At 39.7% G+C, this 21,725-nt stretch overlaps 1 protein-coding gene across 1 annotated transcript in view; it reads left to right on the plus strand.

Moving 5' to 3' along the window:
* The window catches only part of LOC126236451 (28 kDa heat- and acid-stable phosphoprotein-like), a 56,319-nt gene that overhangs the window by 17,040 nt on the left and 17,554 nt on the right, over window positions 1-21,725 (plus strand). Inside the window, exons 3-5 of the mRNA XM_049945770.1 lie at window positions 8,705-8,812; window positions 8,891-9,024; window positions 20,077-20,228. Of these exons, the coding sequence (XP_049801727.1) occupies window positions 8,705-8,812; window positions 8,891-9,024; window positions 20,077-20,228 (394 nt within the window). The remainder of the gene's footprint in view (window positions 1-8,704; window positions 8,813-8,890; window positions 9,025-20,076; window positions 20,229-21,725) is intronic.

Consider the following 21,725-nt stretch of genomic DNA (forward strand, 5'->3'; position numbering starts at 1 on the left):
ACACCTTCACTCCCTCCTCAGAAGTTTGGAGTCGGATTCGGCGGTTATCTGGAGCGCCTAGTTTCTCCCCGGTCTCTGGGCTCACTGCCGCGCATGATAAATTAGTGGACCCCATCGCAATTTCTAACTCCTTGGGTCAACACTTTGCTGAGATTTTGAGCTCTTCAAATTACCTGCCAGCGTTTCTCCCAAAGAAACGTGCAGCGGAAGTGCACGTGAAAGCTATAATGCTGTTTTCTCCATGTGGGAACTCCAACATGCACTCTCTTCTTCTCGATCTTCCGCCCCAGGACCGGATGGTATCCACATACAAATGTTGCTGCATTTATCGTACCATAGTCTGCGTTACCTCCTTCGCCTTTATTATCGAATTTGGACCGACAGTACTTTTCCCAGACGATGGCGGGAAGCTATCGTCGTTCCTGTTCCGCAACCTGGAAAGGGCAAACATCTCCCCTCTAGCTATTGCCCCATTTCTCTCACGAGTAGTGTATGTAAGGTTTTGGAGCGTATGGTGCATTACTGTTTAGCCTGGTGGCTGGAGTCCCGCAGTCTTTTAACACCTGCCCAATGTGGTTTCCGAAAGCATCGTTCTGCAGTTGACTATCTTGTTTCTCTCTCCACTTATATCATGAACAATTTTCTCCGGAAACGCCAAACAGTAGCGATATTTTTTGATCTGGAGAGAGCATACGATACCTGTTGGAGGACAGGCATCCTCCGTACACTGTTCTCTGGGGGCTTTCGAGGTCGGCTGCCCCTTTTTCTTTGTGAATTTATGGCAGAGCGCACATTTAAAGTGCGGGTGAACACTTCTCTCTCCCCTACCTTCTCTCAAGAAAACGGGGTACCCCAGGGCTCTGTGCTAAATGTTGTACTTTTTGCCATTGCCATAAATCCAATTATGGATTGTCTCCTTCCTGATGTCTCGGGCTCCCTCTTCGTGGATGATTTTGCGATCTACTACAGCTCTCAACGGACTAGCCTTCTTGAATGACGTCTTCAAGGATGTCTTGATCGCCTCCACTCTTGGAGCATCGAAACCGGCTTCCGCTTTTCTCTCAGTAAGACCGTTTGTGTTGACTTTTGGCATCATACGGAGTTTCTTCCGCCTTCCTTACATCTAGGCCCTGTCAACCTTCCGTTCACAGACATCGCTGATTTCTTGGGTCTTACGTTTGACAGAAAACTGTGCTGGTCCTCCCACGTTCCCTATCTTTCAGCTCGCTGTGTGCGATTAGTCTACACCCTCTGTGTCCTGAATGGCACCTCATGGGGAGTGGACAGAGTGGTCCTTCTCCGCCTCTATCGCGCCTTAGTGCACTCGAAATTGGACTATGGCAGCATAGTTTACTCCTCTGCTCGACCGTCTATTCTTCGGCGTCTCGACTCTATCCGCCACCGCTGATTATGTTTAGTGTCTGGAGCTTTTTACACCAGCCCTGTGGAAAGCATTTATGCTGAGACTGCTGAACCTCCGCTGTCCAATCAGCGAGCTGTCCTTCTGAGTCGTTATGCTAGCCATCTGTCTTCCATGCCTGCAAATCCGGCCCAGGACATTTTTTTTGACGCCTCCTTGGATTTAGGGTAAGCTGGCCCCCCTTCCTCCCTACTACCAGTGGGAGTTCGCTTCCATCAACTGCTCCATTCTCTTTCCTTCCACTTTCTTGACAACTTGGGGTACAGCACCGCCTTGGCTCCGGCCCCGGACCTGCCTGCTTCGTGACCTTTGTCAGTTTCCCAAGGATGGTACCCCTTCTCTTGTTTATCATCAGGCATTTGCTGCTCTCTGTGCACAAATGAAGGATGCCACATTTATTTACACTGATGGCTCAAAAACATCGTTTGGTGTTGGGAGTGCCTATATTGTTGGCGACACCCCAAATCGATTTCAGCTTCCCGGACAGTGTTCGGTTTATACTGCGGAGCTTTACGCTGTTCTCCAGGCTGTCCAATACATCCAACGCCATCAGCGAATACGGTATGTTATCTGCTCAGACTCTATCAGCTCTCTCCTCAATCTCCAAGCTCTCTATCCTGTCCACCCTCTGGTCCACCGGATTCAGGACTATCTCCACTTGCTCCACTTGGGGGGGGGGGGGGGGGGGGGGGGCGTCTCCGTGGCGTTCCTCTGGATCCTAGGACATGTTGGTATCATCTGTGGAAACGAGGCGGCCGATATAACGGCCAAGGCTGCAGTCTCTCTTCTTCGGCCAGCTATTCGCATGATTGCCTTCGCCGAGCTACGGAATGTTTTATGTCGTCGTGTTGCTCTTTTATAGCACGCACATTGGTCGACACTTCCAATAATAAATTGCAGGATGTGAAAGCTCTTCGCTGTGCTTGGGCCTCTTCCTCCTGAACTCGTCGTCGGGAAGAGGTAATTTTAACTAGACTCCGGATAGGGCACTGTCTTTTTAGCCATCGACATCTTTTAAGCGGCGATCCTCCCCCACTCTGTCCCCACTGCTCTCAACTGTGGATGGTGAGACACCTTTTACTTGAGTGCCCCTATTTTACTCCATTACGCACCCATCTACAGCTGTCGCCTGATATATCTTCCATTTTAGCAGATGACACGCGATCAGCCGATCGTGTTCTCCAGTTCATTAGTGCCAGTGAGATGACGTCAGTCATTTGAAGCTCTTTTTGGGGACAAACAACCCCCCTTCTATAGTGGTTTTCTAAGTTTTCCTTCTGTTTTTAGTTCCCCCTTTTTTTTTAGTTTTGTTCCCATTGCTGCTGGTTTCCAGTTTCGTTTTTTAGCCTTTCCTAAGTCAAAGACCGGGCGCTAATGACCGTAGCAGTTTTGCGCCCTAAAACAAAATCAAAAATAGATGCCCTGTTTTGTTGCCTGAGTGGAGCTAACCTGGGCTTATATTTCGGCAAGATAATGCTCACCCACACACAGTGGGGGTTTCTACTCCTTGTTTTTGTGCTTGCCAAACCCTACCTTGACCAGCAAGGTTGCTAGATCTCTCCACAATTGAGAATGTTTGGATCACTGATGGTGGGCCCTAGGACCACCTCGAGATTTTGACAATCCCTTGCTCAGCTGGACAGAATTTGGCATGTATCCCTCAGGAGGACATCTAACAACTTGATATCAATCAATCCCAAGCAAATAACTGCTTGCATAAGGGACAGAAGTGGACCAACGCATTATTGGCTTGCTCTTTCTTTTGAATAAATCATAGTTTTGAAATTGTAATCATTTGTTTGTCTGTAGATGTACGTCACGTCTACCAATTTCCATCTCATTCAAATAATTCCTTTGTGGTGCATAATTTTTTTTTGTTTACAGTGTATTTATGAACTAGCTGAGTTCCCGACATTGCCCTAGTATATTTTTGTTTCTGTGCTGTTAGTGCAGCTCCTCTTCCCTCTCCCTTCATCCATCTCCTCCACCCCCGCCCCTCTGCCCATCTGCTGCTCCACTCTCCCCATCCCTATCCCCACCCCACTCTATCCATCTGCTTCTCTTCCCCCCTCTCTGTCCATCTCACCCCCCCCCCCCCAAAAAAAAAAAAAAAAACTCTTAGTACATCTCGCCCTGTCTCTTTCCCTTTCCTCCTTCCTGAATATTGCGTTGTACAATGATGTAATTTTGTAGATGCATTCAGCAGCATATGTGAATTTTGTCTGCTAAATATATCTTGAATAGAATTAGTGACAAAGTAATATATGCAAATGTTGTGATGTCATGCCTGATGTGACAGTTTCTCTATATGAAGAGCAAAAATGTAGTAAGTGTTAACCTTTTTTCTGTCATTATAGGTGTGTTTGGTATTTGAAATTGTGTGAAGTTTGTTGCAAGTCAGTGAGTGCTCTGCCTCAAATACTGGGTGACTTAAATCTCTGTATTCACGTGTCATGGCCGACTCTTCTCTTTCGCCTCCACTCCACCCATTTGATCGGTAGATACTTCTTACACCCACAATTCTTTCCAGAAAGTGGTACATGTACCAGGTTTGGTTGAAATTGGTCCACTTTTTCTGATGAGATGAGGAAAACAAATTTTTGTTATCTTTTTTTCTGTGATCTGATTACAAGACCTATAGCTTTTATGAAAACAATGTCATTGCCACCTAAGAGTACAATGAAGCTTGCCCACAATCTGCTTCCCCCCTCCCCTTTTCCTGTAGAGAGCTCACATCTCTTCAGGGAGTACTTGCTTGGACACAACAGTGACACAGCCCTTACAGTGCTACTTCACTTTCCGTTCTGCAAGCCTGTCCTCCTCCTCTGTCTTTCTATTGAAGGGTCTTCTTGTTGCCAGTAGTGCTTTGATGTGGTTTATAATTTTGGACACTGGTCAGCACTTAACTCAGTTCCCATTGTGTCAAAGAGAACAGTGCCTCACAAGGCTCTGTGTTGCCACTCTTTTCCTCATTACCATTGATGGGTTAGTACATTTGTTTGTCTACTGTTTGCCCCTGCATTGCATTTGGTACAGCTCCCACTTTATAGCCTCAGTTGCACACCAGCTCTAAGGCACCATACAAAGGGCCTCTGTGTGGACCCTATCATATAGTTTCTAATTATCTCCTACAAAAATGCGGGTCATGTATTTCTGCCATCACACTGTCCACCCAGATCTGGAACTAACTTATACATCACCTAGATATTGTAGTACTATCCCATTTCTTGGTCCTCCTGATAAAAAGCAGACTTGGTTGCCCCATATTCATCATATGAAGACCAGTTGCATGCAGAAGCATAATGCTATCTGTTTCCTTCCCCACACATCTTGAGGTGAGGTCATGTTAATCTTATCCCTATTTACTGGTCCCTACTTTCATCCTAGCTGGACTGTGGTTGTGACAGGTTTATGGCTCAGCAGCTCCTTTAGCTTTAAAACTTTTAAACTCAGTCCACCATCATGGCTCGGGTCTGGCCACTGGTGTCTTTGACTAGTTCTGTAGACAGTCTCCTTGCCGATACAGGGATCTTCCCTCCTCAGATTCAATGGTACCAGTTCTTGGTCTCCCATTCTCTTCACATGTGAGGGGTGTCTTCCTCCTGAATCGCTTGGGTAGGATTACCAGTTGGACTGTGCCTTGTTTCCCCTCTGCGAAGATCTCAATCTCCCCTGCCGGGACTGTGCTACCCACGGGTTTCTTCACACTCCCCCTTTGGATGGTGCCCAGCCCATAGATTAGGTATTAGAATGTTCTAAAGTCTTGGTTGCCCCATGACCTTTCAGCATCTGTTACATCCAGTATTCAGAGTTCCAGAGTGCTGCCATCTTTTACACAGATGGCTCTAAAACTGGACAGACAGAATATGCTTTATCTCCTGCCAGCATGAAACATTCGCTGCCAGGAATATGTAGTATGTTTATAGCAGAGCTGACAGCTGTTAGCAGAGCCCTTCATTTTATTAAAGGAGCCTCCCTTGACAAAGTTTTAATATGTACATGATTCATTGAGCATCTCCAGGTTATTGACTGATGCTAATCTTGCCAGATTTTGGTCACTGCTACTTGTCACCTTCTCGCTGACCTTCGTTGTGCTGCCTGCTTAGTTGTCTTTCTTTGGCTCTCAAGTCGTGTGAGTCTCGCTGCTCCCAGGGACAGATTTGCGGGTGAAAGTGAGATATTTGCTCGCTCAGAAATAGACCTTCTGCTTCTCCTAGAAGGAATCCTCAGTCCTGTGTTGCCTTCATCAGTCATACAAGGTTAACTTATAGTTTTGTTGTGTAACGAGCCAGCTCTGTGGTTGTAGAGCATGCAGACAGTAGCTCATATTTGGTGGAATGCCCTTTCCTTTTGGCCCTCCGTTCCAAGTATTGACTTCTTGACTTGTTCTCTATAAGCTTCGCAGATGGTTCATGGGTAGTTTGAAGTGGTTCTCAGTTTTCTCTCTGAAAGTGGTTTTTATGCTCAATTATAAGGTTTTAATCTACCTCCAGAGCAAAGGAAGGGTGGGTGGGGGGAGGGCTGGCTCACACTGTATACTAGATCTGGGGCATCCCCAACCGTACCTTGATGAACAGGTTACTCTTTCAACCTTCTTTTACTCCATTTTAAGGACTTTTAGATTCAGTTAGCCACCTTTTCATTGCATCCAATTTTCTATACTAGGTGTCTCACTTTGTTGAATAGTGGTGGGCACTCTTGACTAATGGATCAGGGGTGGGACAACTGTGACATTTCTTATTGCATGTTGAGCTCTGTGGATGCCCACGTGCTGTTCCCTGTTACCTTCATCTTGGCTTTATTATTGATTGTACAAGTAATGTCCATTACATTTTTAGTCATCTGGCTTTTATTGTTATGACTCCTGATTAAATCATAAATCATTATCAGTGGCTATCTCTATTTCGGATGCACCACTCTTGGTTCAAAGGACTTATGGCTTTCTTGTTTGGTCTCCTACCTCTCTCCCTCCCAAATCAACCAACCAACAATCTCTGGTAGGCCTGGTAGTCTAGTGGTAAAGTGCGAGCCTGGAAACTGAAATCTTGTGTGATTGAATCTTGGGCAGACTACTTGCTTTTTTTGTAACTCTGCCTTTTAATCTAGTTTACACCTATCAGTGATGTGGAGATTTGCTAGAAATGAAATGTGGTTTGCATTCCATGTTAAACTGTAGATGTTGTGTAACTAGTTAGCTGCATGCGAGTTGCCAAACTGATGTCCGGTTGATAGACTTGCTCCAAGTTCTCTTGAGCCGTAGATGTTGTCTATACCACATTTAATTGGCATTTGAAATGACATCTCATGACAATGTGGGAGCTGCTGCGGATTAACATGCCATCTGCAGCAGCAAGAGCATGGCCCAGTGGTGGTTGCTAGCTAATGGACAGGTCTTACAACCAATACAGGGCATAAACGTGCGGGTGACAACCACGCCAAGAAATGACACTGGCAGCGTGGCACTTTTTGATGCTCTGCTCACAGTATTAGACAGGTTGTGGTAAGTTATATAAAAGTGATGATATCCAGTTACTCAGTTCTGTGAAGTTTAATCATAATTACACAAATTACCACTACACCACACAAGTCATCCAGCCATGGATACTACCAGTACATATGCAGGACAAGTCAATAAATACAGTAAAAAAGGATGATGATGTGTGAAATCCATTGATGAAGCTAGCAAGTTAATTTGATTTTAAAACTTTGATTCATGGGTTGAAATATCCATACACATACACAGAGTTTGCCAGTGAAAAATAACAAAATACATGCCTAATAAAAGTGCAACAATAGAGGATATTTTGTGTCTGCAAAAAATTTGTGTACAGGTTCATGATCAGTAACCAAATATTGATACATTTCTGTTATTTATACAGATGACATATTTAGTTTTCATTTTCGTACATAGGCAGTATAGTGTGTTGAGAAAATTTGCCATATTTTGTAAAATATTTTAAGATTATTTTGTAGGTTTCCAATATCAGTCTACATCCATCGAACTCTCATAAAGCACGGATAAGTCTGTTTTTGCTTTAAGGCAGTATAACCTATAAACAAGACAACGCTCTTACACAGCTCAATATAGTATTACTGCCATTGGAAAATTGATACTTGTAATCCTTATGTGCTTGCAAGAACGTACAGGTCCATTTGTACACTAAATTCAGAAATTAGTAGACAAACAGGTACAAAAATATAAGTACTTCAGTGAAACAATATTGTAGCCAGGGTGACTGACAAGTAGTTTGTTAGAATTGTTTAATGAAAACCCTTGCCTGTGTTCTTGGGGTGGTCTACCAAGCCAGAAATATCATGAATTAATGGTAAACATTTGACAACATTAATGTTCAGTTACATTTATTACTTCTAAGAGTACAACTCCAGTCCAATTCTGTCATATATTTATTAATTCTCAGGAAGATAGTACTAAGATTCTGTCTATTGCATATCAGCTACATTCACCTTCAGTAGTTTCAAACTTGATGCAACACACGAAATGGCTTCGAAACCTGTTAACGGGAAAGTATTTATCAATGTTAATGAAGTATGCTTCCTACATAGAATTTAAAAAGCACCATATTCCTGTAAAATATCTACATTTATACAATATGCTAGCTTTTATTATGATTATCATTGTGGGTCATGTTACTTAGTGAAATGTACTTGTTGTTCGTATATTACACATCCATATTATTAATAATATCACATTTGTTTTTAATATAATGTTTGTATCTGTTATGATCTCTAACAATAAAAAGTTTTTTTTTTTCTTTTTTTCCCACATTATAGTTCGCAGGTTTCTACCAAATTTTTATTTACTGTGAATAGTTTATTCATGCTGTGTTAATAGTTAAAAATGAAGCTGATTTTCTTTGTTAACATTTTAATTTCATAATATGGAATACAAATAAGATGTAAAACATCTATCTTTAGTGACAATGGAACATGCAACCTCATTATTATAAGACTAGAACATTATGTGCCATTTTGGTTAACACGGTTGAAATGCATTGTACTTGGAAAACTTCAGAGTCAACTGATCTTCATGTCATACAAGTGTGAAGAAGATCAAAAAGGGCCCATCTTTAAGGTCTCATTGTGAGTTTCACAACTTTTACTGTGTGCGATTTCTGACTGTGGTAAAAGGAATCTCATTAACGTAGTTCATTTTTGATATCTGTAATTGTAATATATTCATTGCACAAAATTGCAAATTATATATAAATGGTATACCACCGTAACTGACCAAGTGCTTTCATATTATTTATGCTTACTTTGTAGGAACAAAGGGGAGATGAAAGTTCCAGTGAAGAAGATGAAGAAAAAGCAAAGGGAGGGAAAGGAGATAGTGAATCATCTGACAGCTCTGAAGAAGATAGTGAAGAGGAGGTAGGGTCAATTCCACTTACTAGATACATTTGTATGCATTACAAACTTTTTCTTTAGTTAAATTTTTGTATTTTTCAGGCAAAAGCAAAAGGGGTAGAAAATTTGATTCAAGTAGAGAATCCAAATAGGATTCAGAAGAAAGCTAAGAAATTATCAAGTTTGAATGAGACTGTGAAAACCTCAGCCAAACCAGAGTTATCTCGAAGGGAAAGGCAAGTTGTTCGTTCACTTACAGGCATTAATAAAAACATTTAGAGAAAACATTGCATGCTCTTACAAAGTCCATTACAGCTTATTTGCTGCATCTGAGTCAAGACTCAATCACTTATCTTAAGGTTACACTTAGATCCAGGAACAGTGTGGACTGGGTGCGGAGACATTATCTTGATCAAAAATTAGCAGATAAGTTGAAAAATAATTCATCGAAAACTGGCAGAAGTAACATGAATTTCACTTTAGATTCTGATTATTTTAAATTATAAATACAGTATTATGAAAATCCAAAAGTTATAATTAATTCCATTCATTTTAAAACTGGTGTTAAGGTTTAAACTGAATGAAATTTTCATATATTTCCAATTAACTAAAACATTATGATAAATTTGGGAAATGGAGAGTGCTTTAAAGGCAGCACTCTCAACAACAAAATTGGGCCTAGAAGTTTTGCCCCTATTTCAAGTACACACACAAGTATTATTGTGACACTTTTTTAGTGGGTAATTTAAAGCCAATGCTCTTGGAGTAAAGAGCTCAATTGTTCTTACATGTAGGCAGTAAATATTGGGAACAATGCATAAATCCCCTACCGCTATCATTAACAAGATCTAAGTGGTGATGATTAAATGATTTCTTCATTCCGATCTGTTGGGAAGTACCAGGTGTCGATGACTGTGTGCTTGTGCATTGTGTATTGCTGTGGAGGAATGTAAAAAAAAATAAAGGGAGGCTCGGTACCAGCTCATAGGTTGCTCTTCATAAATAAATATAAGTGGTAACTGAACTAAATTTCCTCATATAATGGGTATATCTCCAAGGGCACTTTCACATATCCTCATTCCATGGAGTTGTACACAGGTTTGCATTTAAGCCAAGACTTGCCAAATATCTGGCTATCAAGATCTTAGTGCCAGCACCATGCCTCGTATCACTGCCCAAGTGACGATGAAATTTTCTTCCATCACTGAATATAAATAATCTATCTCCAGCTAGTGCGCCAACACTTTAGCATGAATTATTGATGTTGTTACATAGGCTGTAGTGAAATACACATTAAATTCAAATATATTCCAAGGAAGCAGATGAACGTGAATGCCTTTACTTCATAAACGTGATGCATTCCAAGATGGAATATTTGCATTTTCTCTCCCCAGTTACTCTTTTCATTGTTGTCGCTATCCTTCACCCCCTATCCACGCGGTCTTTCTTACTTTGGGTATTTTACATATATCTGGACATTTTGTTAGAAATTTTTCCAAAGAAACAGGATATCATTTATCTGGGTGAACTGTGTAAAGGCTGATGCTCGACTGTCTGTTCGTACCCAGTCTGTCTTCAAAGCAATATACAATTTACGTTTTGTAATACAACATAGGATCGAATGTAGTACTTTGTCATGTCATTTGATTGAGCATTCATTTTGCCTCTTCTTAGTGTTTTAGAATGTGGATGATTTTTGCTGTTATGGATGTTGTTACTTAACCTCTCTCTGTGGCATGACAACTTCTGACCCACTTATTGCATCATGCTACGTCAGTTGTTGTGATGGTATCAGTGATTCAAATCCATTTGCAAAACTTGGTCTTTATTGAATGCCGGTAGTGAAAAATAAAAGGGTATAGTATTGGGTCATATAGGTGGCTGAATAAATCACCTCTGTCAATCTAATATCCTGAAAATGTCTGTTCCAGGATACAGAACAGCCTTCGTTCAAGGTGGTGGCACACCATACTGTTACAAAACAAATGTTGGACAGCCAATTGTGAAGCATGCAGCTGTAATATATCAAGATAATTGATAGAGTTGATGGTTCTTTATTCCCTTAAAAAAGATGCAACAATGTGGTCTTTCATCAATTGACTTTAGGGTATGCAGATTGATGCTGCCAGATGCCCAAGCATTGTTTGTTGACCATTTTGCAATGGTGATAAATGGGTGTTAGTAAAAAATTTATTACATGCTAGGAGATCAGTGATTGCCATATATTATGAACTACATTTTATTTCACACCCAATCATAACCAGTTCTGGCTGATGTTGCTCATCTTCAGATGGTCATGGGTAATGTTGGCCAAAGCCAGTTGTAATTGTCATAAAATGTGATTTGTGTCTGAAGTAAAAGGAAGTTCACAGGTGTGATGTCACTGGAAAATGTTCGCAGCAAATTCAATCAGTTGTGGCTTATATTATTTCAATGCTCTCAAAGCGTATAGATACAAATCGTCTTAGGTATATGGGGATCTTGTGATACCGTCTAAAGAGTCTTATGTGGTAAGCACAAGAAAACCACCTCTAAGTGTCCTGCTTCCACCCCTCCCCTGCCTCCATGAACTGTGGGCCTTGCTGCCTCAGTTCATGCTGCAGCAGTATAGATACTTGTACTGTAGGTGCAATCACAGTGGAGGGTTATATATGGAGAGGCCAGGCTGATATGTGATTTTTGAAGAGGGGCAACAGTCAGGATGATTGGTTGATCTGGCCTTCTAACATTAGTCAACATCGCTGTGTACATACTGTGAACGACGGAAAGGAAGGGGAATGTACAGCCACACGAGAACTATTCTACCTTGTAATCAAGCTTTGAGATTGCTGATATACTCTGACTTCAAGCAAAATATAATTACAATTCCAAAGAAAGTGGGTACTGACAGATGAGAATATTACCAAACTATCAGATTAATATTTGTGTTGCAAAATAGACATGAATTATTTACAGAGAAATAGAGAAAATGGTACAAGCTGACTGCAGAAAAGATGAGTTCGTGTTCTGAAGAAATGTAGGAACAGGTGAGGCAGTATTGATCCTACAACTTACCTTCAAAGATGTGTTAAAGAAAGGCAAACCTATGCTTATAGCATTTAAGATTTTACAAAGCTTTTGGCAGCATTCTCTGGAATTCACACTTTGAATTTCAGAAGGTGAAAGGGGTAAAAGACAGGGAATGGAAGGTTACCTACATTTTGAACAGGGACCAGACTGTATTCACAAGAATCAAATGGCATGAAATGGAAGTAGTAATTGAGAAGGGTGTGAAACATGGTTGTAGCATACCGCTGGTGTTGTTGAATCAGTAATTGAGCATGCAATAAAGGAAACTGAGTTGTTTGGAAAGGGAGAAGCAATAAAAAAACTGTGAGGTTTTCGTCTGACGTTGCAATTCCCACAAAGCAAAGGATTTTAAAGATCAGTGGAATGGAATATAATGGATTTTGAAAACAAGGTGTAAGTAAGTTGTTGTTGTTGGTGGTGGTGGTGGTCTTCAGTCCTGAGACTGGTTTGATGCAGCTCTCCATGCTACTCTATCCTGTGCAAGCTTCTTGATCTCTCAGTACTTACTGCAACCTACATCTTTCTGAATCTGCTTAGTGTATTCCTCTCTTGGTCTTCCTCTACGATTTTTACCCTCCACGCTGCCCTCCAATGCTAAATTTGTGATCCCTTGATGCCTCAGAACATGTCCTACCAACCGGTCCCTTCTTCTTGTGAAGTTGTGCCACAAACTCCTCTTCTCCCCAATTCTATTCAATACCTCATCATTAGTTATGTGATTACCAATCTAATCAACATTCTTCTGTAGCACAACATTTTGAAAGCGTCTATTCTCTTCCTGTCCAAACTATTTATCGTCCATGTTTCACTTCCATACATGGCTACACTCCATACAAATACTTTCAGAAACGACTTCCTGACACTTAAATCTATACTCGATGTTAACAAATTTCTCTTCTTCAGAAATGGTTTCCTTGCCATTGTCAGTCTACATTTTATATCCTCTCTATTTCGACCATTATCAGTTATTTTGCTCCCCAAATAGCAAAACTCCTTTACTACTTTAAGTGTCTCATTTCCTAATCTAATTCCCTCAGCATCACCCGACTTAATTCGACTACATTCCATTATTCTCATTTTGCTTTTGTTGTTGTTGTTCATCTTATATCCTCCTTTCAAAACACTGTCGATTCCGATCAACTGCTCTTCCAAGTCCTTTGCGGTCTCTGACAGAATTACAATGTCATCAGCAAATCTCAAAGTTTTTATTTCTTCTCCATGGATTTTAATACCTACTCCGAATTTTTCTTTTGCTTCCTTCACTGCTTGCTCAATATACAGATTGAATAACATCAGGGAGAGGCTACAACCCTGTCTCACTTCCTTCCCAATCGCTGCTTCCCTTTCGTGCCCCTCGACCCTTATAACTGCCATCTGGTTTCTGTACAAATTGTAAATAGCCTTTCGCTCTCTGTATTTTACCCCTGCCACCTTCAGAATTCGTTTGTAAAGAATTCGCATTAGTATTTTGCAGCTGCGACTTATTAAACTGATAGTTCGGTAATTTTCACATCTGTCAGCACCCGCTTTCTTTGGGATTGGAATTATTATATTCTTCTTGAAGTCTGAGGGTATTTCGCCTGTTTCATACATCTCGCTCACCAGATGGTAGAGTTTTGTCAGGACTGGCTCTCCCAAGGCCGTCAGTAGTTCCAATGGAATGTTGTCTACTCAGGGGGCCTTGTTTCGACTCAGGTCTCTCAGTGCTCTGTCAGACTCTTCATGCAGTATCGTATCTCCCATTTGATCATCATCTACATCCTCTTCCATTTCCATAACATTGTCCTCAAGTACATCGCCCTTGTGTAGATCCTCTATATACTCCTTCCACCTTTCTGCTTTCCAGTCTTTGCTTAGAACTGGGTTTCCATCTGAGCTCTTGATATTCATACAAGTGGCTCTCTTTTCTCCAAAGATCTCTTTAATTCTTGTAGGCAGTATCTATCTTATCCCTAGTGAGATAAGCCTCTACATCCTTACATTTGTCCTCTAGCCATCCCTGCTTAGCCATTTTGCACTTCCTGTCGATCTCATTTTTGAGACGTTTGTATTCCTTTTTGCCTGCTTCATTTACTGCATTTTTATATTTTCTCCTTTCAGCAATTAAATTCAATATTTCTTCTGGTACCCAAGGATTTCTACTAGCCCTCGTCTTTTTACCTACTTGATCCTCTGCTGCCTTCAGTACTTCATCCCTCAGAGCTGCCCATTCTTCTTCTACTGTATTTCTTTCCCCCATTTCTGTCAATTGTTCCCTTATGCACTCCCTGAAACTCTGTACAACCTCTGGTTCTTTCAGTTTATCCAGGTCCCTCTCCTTAAATTCCCACCTTTTTGCAGTTTCTTCAGTTTTAATCTAAATTTCATAACCAATAGATTGTGGGCAGAGTCCACATCTGCCCCCGGAAATGTCTTACAATTTAGAACCTGGTTCCTGAATCTCTGTCTTGCCATTATATAATCTATCTGATACCTTTTAGTATCTCCAGGCTTCTTCCATGTATACATCCTTCTTTTATGATTCTTGAACCAAGTGTTAGCTATGATTAAGTTATGCTCTGTGCAAAATTCTACCAGACGGCTTCCTCTTTCGTATCTTACGCCCAATCCATATTCACCTACTACGTTTCCTTCTCTCCCTTTTCCTACTCTCGAATTCATCACCCATGACTATTAAATTTTCATCTCCCTTCACTATCCGAATAATTTCTTTTATCTCATCATACATTTCATCAATTTCTTCATCGTCTGCAGAGCTAGTGGGCATATAAACTTGTACTACTGTGGTAGGCATGGGCTTTGTGTCTATCTTGGCCACAATAATGCATTCACTATGCTGTTTGTAGTAGCTTACCTGCACTCCTATTTTTTAATTCATTATTAAACCTACTCCTGCATTACCCCTATTTGATTTTGTATTTATAACCCTGTATTCACCTGACAAAAAGTCTATTCCTCCTGCCACTGAACTTCACTAATTCCCACTATATCTAACTTTAACCTATCCATTTCCCTTTTTAAATTTTCTAACCTACCTGCCCAATTAAGGTATCTGACATTGCATGCTCCGATCCGTAGAATGCCAGTTTTCTTTTTCCTGATAACGATGTCCTCTTGAGTAGTCCCCGCCCGGAGATACGAATGGGGGACTATTTTACCTCCAGAATATTTTACCCAAGAGTACGCCATCATCATTTAACTATACAATAAAGCTGCATGCCCTCGGGAAAAATTACGGCCGTAGTTTCCCCTTGCTTTCAGCCGTTCGCAGTACCAGCACAGCAAGGCCGTTTTGGTTAGTGTTACAAGGCCAGATCAGTCAATCATCCAGACTGTTGCCACTGCAACTACTGAAAAGGCTGCTGCCCCTCTTCAGGAACCACACATTTGTCTGGCCTCTCAACAGATACCCCTCCATTGCTCACTTCTGGTTGCACCTACGATAGGGCCATCTGTATCGTTGAGGCACGCAAGCCTCTGCACAAACGGCAAGGTCCATGGCTCATGGGTAAGATGAACATCAATAAAAGTAAAACAAGCAAAATGGAATGTAGTCAAATTGAGCATAGATGAGTGAGTTAAATTAGGAAATGAGATATAAAAAACAGTAAATGAGTTTTTCTAATTCGGCAGCAAAGTAACATGATTGCAGAAGTCAAGGGGATATAAAATGCAGACTGGCAACAATTAAAATTTAAAGAGCTAGAAAGTCCTTTCTAAGGGTATTTGTCTGCAGTGTAGCTTTTTACAGGATGAAACATGAACAACAAATAGTTTAGACAAGAAAAGAACAGGAGCTTTCAAACTCTGGTTCTGAAGATAAATACTGTGTATTCGATGGATAAATTTTATAACTTTTTCAGTGCTGAAATAAATTGAGGAAAAAGAAATTTATGGTACAACTTGTCTAAAGGGATAGATTGGTTGATAGGACATATCCCAAGGCATCAAGGAGTTGTCAGTTCGGTAACAGAGCCAAGCGTAGAGGGTAATAATGTACAGGGAATCACGCTTTGATTAGAGTAGGCAGGTTCAGATGAATGCAGGTTGCATTAACTGTAGAGACATGACAAGATCTGTACAGTATAGACTAGTGTGAGAAAGTGTATCAAACCAGTCTTTTGACTGAAGACCACATCAGCAGCATTCTGTGCCAGCATCATTAATCCGTGTTTAGCCAGAGTGTTATTTCATACTGACAATGCCTGTGTCCAAGGAATTGTTGTAACACAGGCATATTGACAGTGGAACTTCATTTGCACCTTTTGTCTAACAAGTATTACCTCACTATGATCTTGGGGTCACCTTGAACATAAACATTTATTTATTTATGTCCATAGATCATTCTGTACAATGGTATTGGACAAGTTTACATGAAGTTTGAAAAATTAAGTTTTGAAAATTTGTAACTTCATGCACATATCAGTAAAATGACTGATTTTTCCAAAAACAGCCTGTAAAATAGTTGCATCTAAAAAAATTGATGTAAGTACATTACATACATTTTTACCAGTGGTTAAAAATACTTTACGCTCTGTGAAAGTTTTTGGCACATTTGTACAGTTATTAATTTTTTGATTCAGTGTATTCACTAACATTATGGACAAGTTTTAGTTAAGTGACATTTTAATTTATTTTTGGAAGCACACGCATTTTCTATTATCTTTATATGGTTCAGCAAACTTTTGTACATAAGGTGTCGAGCTTTTACAGGCTCTTTGTCAGTTTGTGTGTTTGTTGCCCTTGACATTTTTCTCATTAGAAATATACTTGAACTCACTTTATCACAAATATTATTTACATGCTTCTCCCATGTCAAGTACCTGTCCACTGTCATGCCCAGGAATTTATAAGTTTCTGTCTCTTTTAGATCCAAGTCTCCAAGCCTGACAGTTATATTATTAAAGTTAGGTGTTTTGTTTGCATTTATGTATGTACATGTGGTTTTATTTACATTTAAAAAAAGGCTATTTCCTCTGAAATAATTGTTTCCATTTTCCAAATTTAGAGAAGCATGCTTTTGTAAGCCATTCATTGAAACACTACTAACAAAAAATGAAGTGTCATCTGCATATATTACAGCATTTCCATCTACTATTTTGGTCATATCATTTACATATAAAATAAATGGTGGGCCCAGCACTGATCCTTGAGGTGCTCCATATTATCAAATTTAAAATTTGAGTAGACATTTGTTGTAGTATTGTTTACATTTTGCTTTATTTCTACACACCGTTCTCTATTTTCAATAAAGGATTTTGTGATACCGGCTGTTTTTCCCCTTTATACCATACCACTTAAGCTTTGTCAATAATATGTTGGGCATACACAATCAAAAGCTTTTGAAAGGTCAAGAAACGTACCACAAACTTTCTTTTGTTCATCTAGTGACTTGGTGACTCAGGCTATAAATTCAGCTATTGCTGTATTGGTGGATCTACCCTTCCTAAACCCATGCTGGACATCAACCAAAGTATTGCATTTTTCTATAAAATTTAATATTTTGTCTTTGCATGTTGCATTATTTTACATAAGACAGGTGTAATAGCTATTGGTTAGTAATTTCCTGGATCTTCCATGCTGCCTCTGTTGAAAATAAGGATCACTTTAGTACTTTTAAACATGTCAGAAATATTGCTTCTTCCATGGCTAAGTTTATGAGAAAAGCCAGAGGCTTTACCATCCACTGCAGGCAGCATTTAATTAGTGTAGTAGATATCACACCTAGTCCGTATTTTTTGTATTTAATTGGGGTACACAATGAAGTGGTCAGGTGAACATTGGGCATTTATTGTTGACCACTTTATAAAAAGCGGTTTACCAATGGCAACAAAGCATGCATTATATATCTGCTATTTTAATAGCAGGACGCAGCAGGGTTTCAGAAAAACAAAAAAAGTATTATGTATAAAACTTTAGACAAACAAATTCCAATTTGAAATAGAAACCTCCTGGGTGTTATAAGACTGCTACAGCTTCATGAAATGTTGGTTGTCAGAGTTTTGATCTCTCTCTCTCTCTCTCTCTCTCTCTCTCTCTCTCTCTCACACACACACACACACACACACACACCTCTTGCCCTGCTGAGGCATATTTTCACCTCTGGTCTGAGAATAGCCCTTGGGAGCTTCAACAAGTAGCAGCACATGGCCCCAGAGTGGCATTTCTTTACTGTGGTGTGTGGATTCTTTTTTTTGAACAGTGATTGTTATTGTGCAGTGTTCCAGAATTTTGTTATCCTCGATTAAGAAAAAAAGTTGTGGTCCTGTTGTAGTTTCAGTATGATGATGCAATAACACACACACCTAATCACACACTTTCATTTCTGAGGGAAATGTTTCCTGTATGTGAGACCTCCTTGCTTAGGGATATCAGATGGTTGCATTCAGCATGAAAAACTATCCAGGGTGGCAACATCAGTGTGCAAACATTCAGGGCTGACGTATTGGTTGGTGTGTCCTTCCGAACATGTTGGTATGGAATGACCTGCGTACTCTTAAAAAATAAAAGTTTCTTAAGGTTTGAAGTTTTTAGCTTTGTGAAGGTGTTAGGTATGCTTTGTATACCCTGCGTAGTGTTAGGCAGGAATGGCTGAAGTAGTGGAAGCTCTGTTATTTTTTCTCTGTTTATAACTGTAACATCCATTTATCTTGTGGGCTGTAATAGAAGTCTTCTTGGGCACCAAACTGTCAGTGCAGAACTTCCTTCCAATTTTCTGATACAGTAGTTACTTGCTGCTTTGCATTTTGTTTAAAAAGGTGATTTATCTGGTAGTAAATATTCAACCAGTCACTTTTCACAATTTTTTTCAACCATAAACATGTTTTCAAGCCACTGCAGGCTCATTATCAGTTGTAACACCTCCATCTGATAATGAGCCTGCAGTGGCTTGTAAACATGTTCATGGTTGAATAAATCGTAAAAAAGACTGGTTGCATATTTATTACCAGATAAATTGCCAATTTAAATTGGTCACAGTTAATCATTCACAATGGATGTACTGAAATGAATCCTTTCCTGTTCTGATTTTCTGACACACAGCATTAAAAACTACACTAAAAATGTTCCAGGTAGAATTGTGCGATTGCTGTACTTTTAGGCTGCCATTGTCACAATGAGCATTCTCGATCATAATCAGTACATTAAATGATTTAAATAACTGTGTTGTGGTATCCACTGTAAAGATGACTCATTGAAAATACTATTATGAGAAGGAAAGTTGCTACTCACCATACAGTGGAGATGCAGAGTCAGATAGGCACAACAAAAAGACACTCACAAAGCTTTCGGCCATTAAGGCCTTCGTCAACACACACACACACACACACACACACACACACACACACACAAACTCATACACACAACTGTGATTCTTTTTGTTGAGCCTATCTGCAACTCAGCATCTTCACTATATGGAGAGTGACAACTTTTCTTCTCATAATATTGTTACATTTCATAATATTGTTACATTCCATCCTGGATTTTCAATTGTTTGATTTTCATTGAAAATAACTGTTACATATTTAGCTTAGCCAATGCTTTCTTCAGAAAAGGAAACACACACATCCACACAAGCAAGTCCATGTCACACGCATGTAACCACCATTGCCAATAGCCTGCCAGAGATGGTTGTAAGTGCATGAGGTGTGCTTACTTGTCTGAATGTGTGTGTCTTTTCTTTTCTGAAGACTACTTTAGCTGAAATCTAGATGTGTAACAGTCTTTTCGTAGTGCCTATCTGCAACTCAACCTGTCATCTTTACAGTGAGCAGCAGTCTATCCTTTTCCTGATATCGTAGATGTTCCAAACTGGACTTTCCACTGTATTGTAATACCTGTGAAACTCATACAGTAAATTATTCCCCTAAGCAGTTGGTAACAGATACAAACGAGGGAAGATCAGAAAGTGTTCCCACCTATCTAGACAGAAGAAAGGAATTGAACATCATTTTATTATTCAAAAATTAAATTACAAAAGTAAATCAAGGCAGAGTGTGGGTCTCAGAGTAGCATTTGTCATCCTTGGACTGGTATTGGCATGCTGGATATGTTTTATCTTTATTGAATTCTAATAATATTTTGAATATGCTTTTCTTTATTTAAAAAAAATTATAGTGCCCAGGCAAGTTTCTTTAGAATGAAACAATAAAACTGTTGTAATAGAATATGTTATCTCTTTTCATGAGTAAATAGGTTATTATTTTATATTCACTTTTTAGAGAAGAGCTTGAAAGGCAAAGGGCACAGGCTAATTACCAGCGTCTTCATGCCGAAGGGAAAACAGATGAGGCACGTGCAGACTTGGCACGCCTCGCTATCATCAAGCAACAGCGAGAAGAGGCAGCCAAGCGACGTGAAGAAGAACGCCGCCGTGAGTATTGGCCATTTTCGTAATCATATGTTTTTGAGGCACTTTGCCTGTAGCTTTGTATGAGTGACAATATAAATTACAGTAGTGAAGTAAGTGGGAATGAAGTCTTATACAGTTTTATTACAAAATTACTTACATGCTGTATGGTCTCAAACCTTTCTGGTTTGAAGGAAATTTGTATTGTTGCTTATGTAACTTTTTACTAACAACAAAATACTTCAGGCGATAAATGATAGGGAAAAAGTCTTAATTGTTTGCTCCTTTGTTAGAGCTGTGAATCAGCAATTTGATAACTGCCATTTCCAGAATCATAAGTCATTTCTCATAGTAATATAAATTTTTCTGAAAAGGTAACAAATCTGTGAAATGATTAGTATCGCTGTTGGAATCTGTTTAATTGCTGACCAATACAGTCTCATCAAGGAAAGATTAAGACTAGGAACTTTGGCTGTCCTCTTTAGCTTCTGATTAATTTTCTGTATCTGTTCGGGTAAATAATGAGAGTTTTACAGTTTCTGCACAATCAGAACAGTTGCTGCACTGACTCATTCATTAGGTCTGTGTACTTAGAACTGCAATAATGGAAAAGCCACATTACTTCGTTTGCTAGCAGGAACAATTAAAATTTTGTGTTTAAATCTGTTTTACAGTATAATTTTGTAGTGAGAGAAATTTGTGCAATGTATGGACCTAATATGATTAGTGAATGAAGGTATTGTGCATCAGTGATGTATGTTTGAGTGAAAGGACAAATGTTTGATGGTGACAGGAGCAGGTTTCTGTCTGTTCAGTAACAAATTAATCCAAAAAACTGATGAAAAAGTGAGAGAGAGATTTGCCATTTCACAATATCTCAACTTTAAGACGCATTCCATGCTAAACTGGCATGTCGTCCATGGGGCAGATGATCAGAACAGTTAAGGAGAGATGAAAGGAACATAGACATACTCTGCTAAAAAACCAAGCACCTCGGTTATCACAAAGCACCGCCTTCAATATGATAATGAAACGAAATATGATTAGACCAGTGTTGTGATGCAGACATGAAGCTTCTGTGTCAGCGTAATGCTGAAATTAAGATGTCAGAAAACTTCATAAACAGGGATGGTGGTTTCTATGTAAACAACAGTTGGAATCTGGCACTCAGTTTATTAAAACCTCGCTGGCCATCACATTTAACAGTTAGGAAATGCCAAAAGAACTCAAGTTTTACGGAATATCGGCGCAGACTCTGATTCCCGCCTTTTGATGCTCATGTTTTTCAAACTGTTATAAGTAGCAGTGAGAGACCAACAGTAGTTCTCAGTTTGGTTGAAGTCAAGGCTGTGAGTAAATATAACCCACATTCCTTCTATGTCATGTTATAAATTGTGTTCATACCATGTTCCGTAGTAATAATATACTTTTTCTTGAAATTGCTGTTCATTCGAAGTACCTTTGTCACATTTTTAAGGTAGTCGGTGCAGTGACAACGTATCTGTCAACCTTGATTAAAAG

The sequence above is a fragment of the Schistocerca nitens genome, chromosome 2, assembly GCF_023898315.1.
Source record: "Schistocerca nitens isolate TAMUIC-IGC-003100 chromosome 2, iqSchNite1.1, whole genome shotgun sequence".
NCBI lineage: Eukaryota > Metazoa > Arthropoda > Insecta > Orthoptera > Acrididae > Schistocerca > Schistocerca nitens.